Genomic DNA, 14,259 nt, shown 5'->3' with positions numbered 1-14,259 from the left:
CACGAGACACTCAAACTGTGGTAACAGGAATCTACTTCAATATTTTGACACATTCGAAGTCCTTAGTATCCAACCAATATTAATTAAGAGCCTTGAAAAGCTGTCCATTAGTGCTAAAAGTGAGCTGTTTCATAAAAAATAGGAAGAAAGGCAACACTACGTTCTGGATGCTGTAAGCACCCACAGTAGAAGGGTCACACTGTTTTTCTCCCCCAAATTATTGGTTTTCTCTATGGGTAAAAAGACAGACCACCAGTTTTTCCTCAATACTTCAATGCACGCAGCATCTTACTTCAAATCTGACATACTACTTCAAAAGACCTAAGGGTAACAGTTCAGTTTACATTGGAATAACTACAGTTGCTTTTATATTCTTAAGTAGTCATGGTTTACATTCTGGATGATACAGAATAAAGAAAATAAAAACAGAATAAATAAAATAAAATAAATCACATGGGGCCCCGATTTCTGGATTCTATGACGCTTTATTCCTTTCCTGCATTAATGGATGTACATTCCTGAAATATTATCCTCCCCCCCCCCGCCCTTAATTATCTACTTCTACAGTGGTAGAGACCTGAAAATAATATATGTAATATAATTACTCTACTTTCCTGCACCTTGTGCTTTCTTTTCACTTACTGTCCATACTTGTTCTGTTTGCAACATGCATTTGGTCCTCTTCCATTTCTCCCTCAAAACATCCTTTTAGGATATTTATACACCCCTTCAATTTTTTACTTGTGCACAAGCAATTTTACTGCTCACCACCTAAATCCTGTGGAAGTATCTTTGCTTCATTGCATCAACTTTATGGAGCATTAAAAAAAAAAAAAAAGAATGAAATTCCCACACCTTTATCTGGGCTGAGTCCTTCCAATCTAGCAACCTGCTTCTTATTTTTCTTTGCCTATTCTTAAGAGAATACACTAGACATTACCAGACAGGTGAATTCAGATTTCAACAGACCATGAAAGAAAACCAAACATTTCACTAGAATGTTACCATTTAATTATAACATTAAGAGAAACAGTTCTAAGCACGTCTCTGATGTATATTTTTTTTAAATCCTGGATATCCCGTATGTTATACAGATACCATGACTTAAAACAGTTACAAGCTCAGTCTTAATTTGATTCAAAGGACATGTTCTGTTCTGAAGGAATGTTCTTATATTCTCCAGGATAGTTGATGGACAAAGAGTTCTGTACCACTAAAACTGCAGTAATTCTTGTGAATAAAAATCCTTTTTTTTTTTTTTTTTTTTTTACATTGTATAAGTTTTATCCAGAGACCTATAAACTCTTCTGCATTTCCCAGCATACTGAAGTCTCTTGTAACACAAGTCACCTCACGATGCAATCTGTCCCGCATTCTATCTACTCCAACAATTTCCAGGTGTGCATGTAAAAAGGGTAAATAAGCATTTTTTTCTATAAAAAGCTGAAAATATGTTTTAATAAATCTGTAGTATTAACTTGAAATAATTACAAGCATGGCAAAATTATCAGGCCACCTGTCTTTATTTTCCTTTCCAAAGAGTCCTCCTGCAATGAAAGATGTTCTTATAAACAAAAACAAATTTCCCTAAAAATGCCAACAAAGCAGATTAAAATTGAAGTAATTTTTTACTTCAGAGAGTTTTGGTGAAGGCAGTCTATTCCAACAGAACAAGCCATTTTAATGAATGCAGGATTAACGAGAAAACTGCCGATTGTCTGATTTCTTGTTAATATGCTTGAAGATTTTAGCTTTGTGGACGTTCTTCGATTTCTGGTAACCAAATCCTCCACCTCCGCCTCTTTTCTGTAGCCTTCTGCCTTGGCTGCTGTTCACATCTGGAATTTTGTGGGTTAAAGAACTTAAAAAAACTAATTTGAAATGTTACTTACTAGGGAGAAAAAAAAAAAGTAACAGCATTAATATAAAAAGTTCAGTTGCAGAACTACAGATCAAATTGAAGTTGTGCCTGTCATTCTAATGAACACTTTTATTCCTCCAGCCATAGAATTAATTTGACCAGAGTATCACTGCTTCAACTTCTACCCACTGGTAGCTTTGACAAGAGGGACCCTTGCCCCTCTATTTCAGTATTCCATGATTAAACTTAATTACACACCTTTCAATGAAAATTATGGTGCGTGAAGAACAGCACCCTGGAAGATGTACGCAACATTTCAGCACCTGCTAACCTGCAGCAACTGAAGCACGTTCATGCACTGAAACAGATGTTTGTAAACACTAGAACTGGAAAAACTGCCATTTAGGATTTTCTTTTATAAACCATTTTTGAGCATGATGCATGCATGTGATTAACAGCAAAGCCAAAACAAAACAAAAACCAGAATTTGAAGTAGCATAGGTACTATAGCATAGCAGGAATTCAGCTTTGAAACACTGCAGTAAAGGATACTGAGGTCAACAAATGGAGGGACTTTAAAACCAAATGAAAGGCTGACTTTGTTAAGATCCAGGTTATTGACATTATATATCTGCTTCAGAGAATGGGAGTCATAAGCTCTAATGTAGGCTTTGTATGCTTCCTGGGCTGACTTGTGAAGAAAGTAGTTCTTCTCAATCAGTTTCTCCAGCTGGTGAGGAGGAAAGAAAAACAGAAGGCATGAAATTATGGCTATAACAACTGTATAAATTATGTGCAAGCAAATTATTTACTGTGCAAGCTGCAGCGACATTCACTACTCACTTCAGTAAGACTGCACTGTGATATGTATGCGTGCACTCTGCTGTTACAGTGCTTTTATAAACAGAAAAATGAAAGAGCCTGAAGTGGAATTATACTATGATGCCTGTCTCATTTGACTTGTAGCGTACACTAATTTGGCACACTAATATTAACTCACATTGGGTGTCATTATTTCCTAATTGTTCTTAACAACAATTCTCTTTCTGTAAAGCCTGTCTTCAATACTTCTTGTATTGCTATTTCAAGTTTAATTTATTACAAAGAAATTTTACAGAGTTCTCATGAAAAGAATGACTCACAGAACTAAACAACAATAAAAATTCTTATATACAAAACTATCTATGTTATTCTCTTTAACTTTGTGTTCCATTGCTATTTTTGTAGCACTGCAGTACAAAATAGATTTGGCTGATGCTGGGCTTTATTACCATCAAGGAGGTTAAAAATATATTTGGAATATATACACTAGCATTTCTAGGTGTTAGTACTGGATTTCTTACATGTTGAAGGCTGAGCAAATCATCTTAGAAGACAAAGATATTCAGAATTAGTCTGAACATGCACAACCATTCAATGAAAGCTACTGGAACATCATGTTTAGTACGCTGGACAAGAACATTCTATTCAAGAGCTGAAGGCATATTTACATCATTATGATTTTGCAATATAACATGAAAAAACAATCCTTACAAGCAAATTCAGATGATGTAATGATGACAATTTAGTACTGGATATTAAAATCCATATTTGGTTTCACAACATTTTCTGTCTGTAATATCATATAGGGACAATATGACAGGAGGATTTACTACAGAATACTCACCTACAGGAACTTTTCTGAACATGCACATGTATTTTTAAATTTTAGTTGCAATAGACTATATCATCTGCATAAATTATTGTTATACAAATGTTCAGAGCACCTTTAGTAAGCCATTTCATACCTGAGACTGGATATCTGAAATCTTTGACCAAGAAAATTCGAATTCACTGAGTGGTACCTTTAACAAACAAGGAAAATATCTACATTATGTATGTATTACTGTACAAACAGTTAACGTGTTTAAGACCTAAAACAAATAGGATAAGACCTGTCAGATAACAGAACACTTTTTAATATTTTAGCTATATCTCTTAATAGATAATTATAACTGTGAAGTTCAAGGACATTTTCATGAGTGAAAAGATTACCTACAATTATTTTCGGTTTTTGACATTTTTTTCAAAGCAATAATCACACTATTGCTACCTGTTATCATAGATACATTCATAAAGTGCCTTTGCACCAATATATCAGTATTATCACATCCTTTCAACTAGCATGAAGACCCGCATTATGACACTTTTACCATTTTAGCTTTTCCTTTAGAAGCTACATCACATTAATTACAAGTGGCAAAATTCTGGACTGTACACAACTCTCTATAGAAAGGGACTAACTAGGAGCAGTTCTACCATATTAAAAGGGCTACACTTGAAAGAAGGCTACCTTTATTTTGAAATTTATCAATTTTCTTTCTAAAGAAAAATAACAACTGCACTGGCCAAGCTCACAGTATCTTTCCATGATGGGTCATAGGAAATTTATTTCTTAATAACACAAGCTACACAGTTGCAAAGCAACTATAAATATACTCAATAGTTACTTTCGAGTCTAAGGTCAGCAGCACAAAGTCAGATGTTCAGTTAAATATTTTCTAAGCAACAGAATAGTTCTTGTTTAAAAGTTAAAGTGTTTCATTAATCATTACAGTTTTTCCTTTTGAAATCTTGGTTGCACTATGAAATCATAATAAAAAAAAAAAAAAAAAAAGGTCTACAGAAATTTACCCTGGCTTGTTTCAGGTAACGAAGAAAGCCCAGTTCTTCCGGTCGTAAAATGAGCAGAGCATGTCCTCTACCATTTATACCTCTGGCCGTTCTACCAACACGATGAATATACTCCTTTTTTGCAGAGAAGAAAAAACAGTAAGTCCAATCAGTCTTTCAAGCATTTAATAACACAGATTCACAGAAGAACTGTAGTTCTACAGGGCACTACAATAGAATTGTAGTGCCCTGTAGCAGAAAATTTTACTTTGCTTTTGATATATTTGCTCTACATATTTGTCAGGACCTTCCAGATTTGAGTTGTTCTTGTTTGCACTGGACATTTACTCTAATGAGAATTCTAATTTTTAAATAAAAATCAATTTTCCATTGAAAAAGCTGTCAGGAGACTCAAGGACGCATATATAAACCTCATATTCCTTCTAATAGATGTTTTGTTTTTTAGCTGATTAGATTTTAAGTTACTTGAGTAGCATAAAGAGTAATGTTTTACAAAACTACTCTTAAAAATGTAACAGAAGTCTCAGCTAGGTGCAGCATATCCTGCTAGAGTAAGTGGAAGAAATCAGCTTCCAGATGCTAACTTGGCTGAATCCTGACCTCTGTTGAACAGAAGATTCAGGTTTCTTTACTACATATGTAGCTAGGAATTGAAAGTTTTTTATTTCCTTAACTTACTTTTGGATCATCTGGAGGGTCATACTGGACAATCCAGTCCACTTCAGGAATATCCAGTCCTCTGGCAGCTACATCAGTGCACAGCAGAATTCCAGATTCTGCATTACAGAACTGGAAAAATGTCGTGGTACGTTTTGTCTGTTTCTGCTTGCCCTAAAAAACAACAACCAAATATAATAATAAACCCACACACATTAAGGATGAAATGTCAACTATAAAAAGTTTATCTGCTTGAAAGCAGAAATGTCATTTCCCATACCAAAAAAAATATTTAGGGCATCTTTCTATCTTACAAACTTACACGGAGCAGGCAGGTTAAAAAGCAATGCTACCACAGCAAACAGCAGAGGTCTGCACAACAGATTCTCTCAGAGCTAATGTTTCTAAGGCATTAAAACCCCACTTGCATAAGCATTACTTTCACAAGCACTGCATAAATGCCTGAAAATGTTCAGAAAAAGGATATTTGCAAACCCAGGAGTATATTAGATTACCAATTAAAACAAAACCAAACCCATACTTGTAACAGCTCTCTTGAAGTACAGCAAAAAACAAAACAAAATAAAACCAAAACAAGCAGCACAGTTGCAGTCAGTTACAATTATTTCATAAACTTTCACTCAACTCTCACAACTTTGTCTTTTTGATAAAAACTGAAGATACTCCTTTAAACTGCCAGAATTGGTATGCTAAAACTAAACATCACCCTGGCCTTATGGAAAAAACAAAGCAAAACAAAACGAAGAAACAACAACAAAAAACACCCAACACCAGACATTCCAAAGACCCGAGTGTTTGGCTTCCTCTGATAATAACTTTGCTCTAAAAATTGAGTTTTGGTTCTCATGAAAGGCAGCCTCTTGCAGAGAAACAGAAAAACGGGCTACACACAAGAGGATAAATTAGTATCAGTATTCAAACCTCATTTAGAAAACAGTGAGATTAACAGCATTGCAGTGCTCTTACATTGTTTTTATTTTATTTCATTCCTCTGCAAACTAATCGAGACCAGCACATCTTGTTAGCAGAGTATCTGTTTATTATAAACTGAAATTAAATAAATAAGGTAAATGAAAGATCCATAACAACTTACAGGTGTTATCAGGTTAATTAAAAATGAAATCTATGTATAAAATACTTACATGAATGGCCATAACAGGCAGATCAATGTAGTTGAGTAATTCATAATGGTACTTCACTGACATACACGAAGAAAAAAATACCATTAGTTTCTTCTTCCGGTTCTTCTTAAGGAATGTGAAGAGCAAAAGGAATCTTTTTTCAGATGGACATACCACATAACCCTGGAAATTATTTAAATGGTGTCAAACAAAGTTGTATGGAACACATTTTAGCTTTACCAATACAATTAAATCAGGGAGCTGTTATCTTACAAAACAGATGTGCCAAATAGTTAATTTTCCAGCTATACAGTTAGAAACCGTTTGATATATTTCCTGTCCCTCACCATGTTATATGAAACTCCTGAAGTAGAGTTACAGCCAAAAATTTACTCTGCTGATTTGAAGTAATTCTCCAATGGAGAAGTATTTTTTCACTAGTTCTCAAAAAATAGTATTTCAATGAAGAATGGTTTATACAATAAAAATCCATTTCAAGAACTTCTGAATTCTGATACTAAGTATGAAAATTACTGTATAGGCTTCTTAAAATTCTTTATAATTTCAGGAATTTTATCCAGTTTTTGCTACAAGTTTACTCTTTAAATATAATTTGTAACTACCAGTCATTTTAAAACACCACTCAAAAAATACTGTACAACTGTATATAGCTGGCATTTGAAGTAGCAACAGTGAAATCTATAGCATTTTCTAGTCTGCAACATGGTAACAGAATTACAAAGAGAACTGGAGCTTAAGTAGATAACATAAATAGGAATGGCAAAGTGTAACTAACTATTATTATCCAATGAACTTTTTTTATCATCTTTCCTGCAAACATTGACTAGATGCACAAAACTTACAGCTAGTAGAGTGAATAAAGCCCTTTAGGCAACTGATAGCTTTTGCCCAGTAGGATGTTAAACACTAAGATAGTATTTATACAACCTATTTAAAAACATATAGGGCAGTGTAAGTTCACAGATGATACCCTTTTTAGTAAGGTGTGTTTTACCTGTTCAAGACCATCAACTGTTGCTGTCTCCTTGTTATCATCAACCCCAACATACAGTGGCTCTTTCTTCAGAGAGATCTTTGCCAGATCTTCAACCTTTCTGGTTTGTGTAGCGGAAAAAAGCATTGTCTGTCTGCGCTCTGAAAGTATTTTAAAAGAAAGCCTTATTTTTAAAAGGAGAACACAAATATCAAGGCCTTAACGTCATTAGCTACAAACTTCCCTGAGCAAGTCTTCTCTTTTTTTTTTTCCCTCGCTTATCTTCTAAAGCAGGTTTTGTTGCTTTATGCATTGTATATTTTATTTACTTAGTGTGTTACCATCTGCAAAATCTTTATCTGCAAAAAGAAGATATTCTTTCTCTGGGAGAAATGTTAATTAGCATTTGCTCTTCAATTTAGAGACAACAGTTTAGGTACAGACTTACCCTGTAATTCTAACTATAGATCGATTTCATTTTCATGGGTATTAAAATACTTTTGTTTTCCAAAACATGCTGCATACTTTTTATTTACTACTTCCATGCTTTTTACTGAATTTTGATAATTAAAGGAAGAGCCTTGGTGACTCTGAGATCGTGTTTTATATATCAATTGCAAGAAATACCTAAATCAAAGTAAGATAAAGCAAATTTTAAGGTAAACACTGAAATAAGCTTCTACTGTTCTTGGAAACACGAATAAAAGATCCAACTGCAAGCCAGAAAACATTTTTCCTTATATTTAAGTTTTATAAGGAAATAATAAATTGTAGGTAATAAAACAGGTATAGAAAGATGAACGAGATCCTGTAGGTGTTGAACTAAAAGGATCTTATATGAACAGAATTATATTCCTAAAGTACGTTAAGAAAACTCTGTCTTTTAGATGAATGATGCTAAATAAAATAATGCATACTAGCTATCAGGAAAAAAGACAGAGTAAGACAATAACTCTGAGGTACACCTACAGAACTATAAAAATTAATGACTTCTTTTACAATAATTGAGTCATAAAGAAGACAAAATGTTAGCCAAGTAATGTCCAAGAAAGACTTTTTTCTTACTTGGTAGAAGTTTTATGATCTGTTTCATTTCTTCTTCAAATCCAACCTCTAAGATACGATCCGCCTCATCAATTACCAAACACTGCAAATTCTTGTACATGAAACCTGGAGTGTTCTAGAAGATTAACAAATTGAGAGTCAGACAGGGACAAGTATTTTATTATGTTTTATTAAGTATTAGGCATCAGTATTTTACCTACCTGCATATGATCCAGAAGTCTTCCTGGTGTTGCTACAATGATGTTGATTCCATTCCCAAGTTTCTGTGCTTCTGCTGATCTGTTACTGCCCCCCATTATCAGACCATAGGTGTGCACGTGATGATTCATAAGTTCTTTAAGAACTCCATAGGTTTGCATTGCAAGCTCTCGAGTAGGTGAAAGAATAATAACACCTGTTCCTAAAGCAGACATCAACCAAACAAGATTAAGTTACAGAAACTCACCCAATCCCCTTTACAGTCAAATCGACAAATGGGATTCAACCATGAAAAGAAGAAAAAGCTTACCATTTCTAGGCATGAATTTTAACTTGTAGATGAGCTCTACTGCAGGAATGAGAAATGCAAGTGTTTTGCCGCTGCCTGTTTTTGCAGCTGCTAAAATATCCCTACATAAAACAAAGTTACAAAAAGAAGCGTTTAGTTAAACCTACAGCGAAAACAGCAATCCCATTCTGGATGATGTTGACAATGTAAAAATGTAACAAAGCTTAAAGGAAGCCAGTATAGCTAATACTAAGAAATCTGTGGCAGATCTGGTCCACAACAATTGGTCTCTGCCTCAATGGACTGTGCAACACACTGTTCCAAGAGGCCAATGAAAACAGACTTCCTGCTTTCAAAGCCAAATGCAAAGCAAGTTCCATGAACTTACCTCAGTATCTGTTCACAGGTAACAGATACAATTTCTTAACTTGTATTAACGTTTACAAACAAAATATTTTTAAAAATATGAGAATTATATAAAAAAAAAAAAGCTGTAAGTCACATCTCATGTATTTATCTTGCTAGCAAAATTTCCACATTTGTTGTCAATATAGTTATTAAAAACACATTTTTTACCTGCCTTCCAGAAGAGGTTTAATACTTTTATGCTGAATTTCTGTCATGTGCGTAAAGCCCATGTCATTTATGCCTTTCAATGTATTCTCACTGACAAGACCATCAAGGGATGTAAAAGAATTGTCTTCAAAACCACCTGAAGAGAAGGGAAAACAAATTTCAAACTTATTTCTTCAACTCTATCTATCCCAAGACGACCCAGTTAGAACTGATGTTAAAAGGATTTTTTCTCATTCCTTCCTACCACAAAATCCTTAGATGTTGACAAAATACTCTGTATTACTGGGTCCCTAGGAATACTGCAGACAACTGTTAACAGTGTATACGAGTGCACTGCCTCTCATTCTGATTTATTAGCCATACACCTCCATTTCACTGACATTTTCTTCCATAATGAAATGTGTGTGTGTGTGTGTGTGTGTGTATGTTATAAAACTGATTTTCACTAGTAATTTTAAGACCAACAGAAGCGTAGATATAATGCAAATTTCAAAGAACAGTAACTGAAAAATAGATCTACAGCGGTCAGCATCATGCTACCTGTATTCAAACATGTAACTTTTATTAAATATCTGAAAACTGCAACTTGCTCTAGAAGAAAGCTTAAGAACTTGGGATTTTTGTACATCTATGAAAAATGAGGACACAAGATACCTGTTAAACCTAGCGGTAAACTAGGTACTTCATCCTCTTCCTCCTCTTCTTCCACTTCTTTCTCTCCAGAATCCTTCTCATCTTCATCTTCTGCCTCCACAGACTTGTCCTCCTCAGTTTTTGCTTTTTTAGTTTCTGTACCTAGGGTGTTATTTTTACAGAAAACTTGTTAATCGCAGTAAGGAATATGAAAAACATGTTCATCATTAAAAGCTGAGCCAGACTTATTTTCTTTAGACCTTAAATCACTGCTATGAATGTCATGAGGTAAGAGGGGTCATGAGAAGGGGTGGCAAGGTTTCCATGAAGCCTTCTGATGCAGATAGCAAGGCATTCATTCAAGTTCCTTGCACACAATCCACTTTGCATTGTAAACCAAAGCAACTTAGAGTATACCATATGTGTTTTTTTTTTTTTTCTGGGGAAATGACAAAAGCATGATTCTATGGAAAAAATAAGTTGGTTGCTACTGATTTAGTATATATTAGAGTTCAAATACTATAGTTAGAATAAATGATTAGAGAATGTAAGCTTCAAAAGTGTATTTATATATAAATGCAGTATATAGGCAAAATGTAATAAGGACCTATTCTCTACTTATTGTGTAACAGCTAGCTTTCCATTAGAAGTATTTTGATGCACATTCAGAATTCTGTCTTTGCAAAAAGAAAAATCGCAAGGTACCAGCTATTGCACTCTTTTGCTTGATGTTTACAGAATAAAAATTGGGAAGGAAGAGATAAATTTCAGATAGGTTGTTAAAACCCTAAGATGCGTTTTCCAGTTATCCATCCAATTTCTTTACGATCATTTCTTGCAAAGCATATAAGGAGCGGTCCTTTTACTCATTAGTGTACTTGTATCCCTAAAATATCGTAATAATGCAAATCTGTTTTCCAGAAATCACTAGAAACATTGAGTAATAATCACCTATTTCACCAGTGTAATCTAGAGAAACACGACAAAAAAAGGCAGTGCTTTTAGGTTTGTGCATAAGGGAAATCGCCACCAGAAACACCAGACCCAGCAGCATGTGCTCTCCTGTGCTGGCAGCCACCAGGGCAGGGCCCAGAGCTGCAGCAGCTGGGCACAGACAGCAACAGCTCCCAGGTATATGCAGACACCCCTCAGATCTTCAGCTACTTTCTTCTACTTGAAAAAAATACACCACGGAAGATCTCCAGGGCTCTAAACCGTGCATCAGCCCAACCAGGTCACTTCTCACAGCCAACACACCCTCTCTGAAGGGGCACAAAGCCGAAAGAGGGCTTTTTTTGTTGTTGGGGAATGTCTCAGCGGTACTTAGGCTGGGCAAATGAATCCCGGCATACCGAGGAAGACAACGCACCGTTCTCGAGAGCAGCCGCCGCCTTCCTCTTCTTCTTCTTCTTCTTCCTCTTCGCCCCGGCACCCTCCGGGCACGGCGCCGCCGCCTCGGGGGCTTCTGCCTCGGGGGTCACCGCCTCGGGGGCTTCCTCCGCTGCCTCCTCCTCCTCCTGTTCCTCCTCCGGGGGGCTCAGCGAGGCCGCCGGAGGCGCTGCGAGGGCAAAGGAAACAAGCTGTAAACGGCGGAGCAAGGCCGGCGGCCGGGGAGAGGCTCCGCGGTCCCGTCCCCGTCCCCGTCCCCGTCCCCGTCCCCGTCCCCATCCCCATCCCGGTCCCGGCCGTACCCGCCCGCTCGGCCTCCCGCAGCTTGAGGTTGCGCTGCCGTAGCTTAAGGTTGCGCTTGTGGATCTTCTTGCGGAGCAGCCGCATCGGCAGGTTGCCCGCGGCCACCGACACCGACATGGCGGCCACACGTGGGGACGTTAGCCCGGCACGGCACGGCACGACCCGGCCTCACCTAACCCGGCCCGGCCCCGCGCCGCCTGATGGGCGGCCCGCAGCGGCACCCAGCGCCTCGGCGGAGGCAGCGCCGCGCTCCCTAGGCCCTCCTCTTCCTCCTCCTCCTCTTCCTCGCCGGCCGTTACCCCTGAGAGGCTCCACACCTCCCTGCCAGCCCCTCCAGTCCTAGTGCTGGGCACTTCGGCCTTCCTCCCTTGTAGCGTTCTCCTCCTCCTGCCTCCCCATCCTCTCCCAAAGGGGATGAGCCCCTGCCATCTGTGCTGTTGGCAACGCCCTTCACATCTTTCGGGACCAGCAGATGGCACAAATAGCACAGGAGTTTACAGCGGGTTGCTGTGGTTTCTCAAGCCAATGACTGCTATGGTCTTAGAAATTTGAACGGCTGCAAGCTGTGTAATGCTCAGCCTGCAATAACTCGCTGTAAAGCAGATTTGAGCTGCAGAATTATTACTCTACTAATTTCGAAGTGTTTATTGCATATAACATCTTATCTTAAAGTTACTGCTGTCAGAGATGAAACAAAACTCGCTCTTCATCACCTGTAATCATTATCTTGATGTGTTCATATGGGTCACCAGGATGACTATTACTATTATCATTATTGTGTCAGAACTTCACCAGACGATACATAACATTTTAAAATTATTTTATTTATTAACAATATACCTACATTCAAATTACTAATAGTTACTAGGCTTTCACAAGAGAAACATGACAGATGGCTACTTTTCTTCAGTATGAATGCCTTGCAATGACAATATGAGTCATTATCTGCGAAATTTTAGAAAGGAAGGTGTTATAAAGGCATGAGAAAGACAGAGAAATTATAAGGCATTTGCAATTCTAAAAAAAATATTGTTTATGAAAAGCTTGTGAAAGGAGGAGGAAGTATGACCAGAGAAGAAAAATTGTTCTAAGCAGGCATTGCTGGAGCAAGAAAAGATGTCCCTGATTCTATGTGATGTCTAGCAACACTGAATGAAGACCAAGCCAAATTAAAATTGTAACACTTTTACATTTTATACGTGAAACAGGAACCTTGCAGGTGAATAAAAACAAAATAACAAAACCATGTTTTTATTATTATTTTATTTATTTATTTATTTATTTTGAGCAGAAACTGAAAGCAATATGTCTGCTTGGCTAATTCTTTCACTAGGTCACTTTCCTTCCCAGGTACAAAGATGAACAGCTTCAACAAGAGGAACTGAAGAGTAAACCGGACTTCAGTATACCCCATGTTAAAACATTTTTACTGTTTTAATCCATATCTCGCTTCCTTTCATTCTGAATTGTTAATATTTCATAACTGCAAGTAGTTGCCATGGTTGTGGGGCATTGCACCTCAGTTGCAGAAAAGTTCACAGGTGTTCACTGTTGGGACATTCCGGACAGTTTGAAAAGTATGGTCTGTAGCTTAGTTTTTGAGATGCTGTACTTAAAGTTGTGTCACTGAAACTCTGAAGCAGGAAAGGTGACCATGTCCAAACTTTGACAGACTGGATAAAGCGTCTGGCTGCTGGTTTATTAAACTGACAGAATAACTCATCTCCCTCAGTTGTGTTTTGGAAATAATGGAACCATCCTCAGCAAGAAAGGCTTTTGGTTTAAAACTCCAGGGGAAGTCAGTTCAAGGCTGAATTTTAAGCAAGTAAAATTTTCTTGCTGAAAGTCATGTAATTTAAGTTCTGGATATATATTTCCTTCTTTTCTCCCTGTCTACCTTATATTGTATCTACAAAATACATTGTTAATTAACTACAGGCTTGTTCTTCCTAGCCTGTACTGATTTATAGTTTTGTGGTTAGATTTACTATTTGGATGCACTTTTAACCCAGGCAGTGTTCATTGCTGGAATATGCTTGTTGTGCAGATAGAGTGAATTAAAAATCTGGGCAGGAGAGAGCTGACACTAATATTTACACTGAGGGCAGAGAACACGATGTCCTTCAGGCATTACATGGTCCACATGTTCATATATCAACCAGTACTGCCAGGATCACCACCATTTAGCTTTCACCTGCACCATCACACCTCCAGATCTGCCAAGAATTGGGACCTGAAAACCCTGGTATAGTAAAACCCTGCATAAAGAACTCTCCTTAGTGAGTCTCCACTTTGGGTCCCAGCTGGCTTGGCAAGTCTTTGTGAAATTGCATTAGTGTGGCACGAGGCCCAAAACTGCTCCTGAGAAGGTATGTTAGAGCCTGCCGAGCAGGATATATTGGCTTTGCACCAGTCATGTGATAACACGATTTTACTGCTTTTCAATAAAAGCATGGAGCACAAGGAAAACTTCAATGCA

The 14,259-nt window shown here is 37.2% G+C and overlaps 1 protein-coding gene across 1 annotated transcript; it reads right to left on the bottom strand.

The window, feature by feature from the left end:
- Window positions 1-774: 774 nt before the first annotated feature.
- Window positions 775-11,981, bottom strand: DDX18 (DEAD-box helicase 18). The gene is made up of 14 exons (XM_082762951.1): window positions 11,780-11,981; window positions 11,458-11,646; window positions 10,110-10,250; window positions 9,456-9,591; window positions 8,901-9,001; window positions 8,593-8,792; window positions 8,393-8,507; window positions 7,349-7,488; window positions 6,355-6,516; window positions 5,213-5,365; window positions 4,535-4,648; window positions 3,649-3,705; window positions 2,414-2,591; window positions 775-1,838 (listed from the first exon to the last, which is right to left on the bottom strand). Exons 1-14 carry the CDS (start codon window positions 11,895-11,897, stop codon window positions 1,696-1,698), a joined length of 1,947 nt encoding a protein of 648 aa, XP_082619077.1. The 5' UTR covers window positions 11,898-11,981; the 3' UTR covers window positions 775-1,695.
- Window positions 11,982-14,259: the final 2,278 nt, after the last annotated feature.

Source organism: Aythya marila (assembly GCF_965140915.1).
Source record: "Aythya marila genome assembly, chromosome: 6".
NCBI classification, from domain to species: Eukaryota; Metazoa; Chordata; class Aves; order Anseriformes; family Anatidae; genus Aythya; species Aythya marila.
This window is presented reverse-complemented; position numbering and strand designations above follow the sequence as displayed.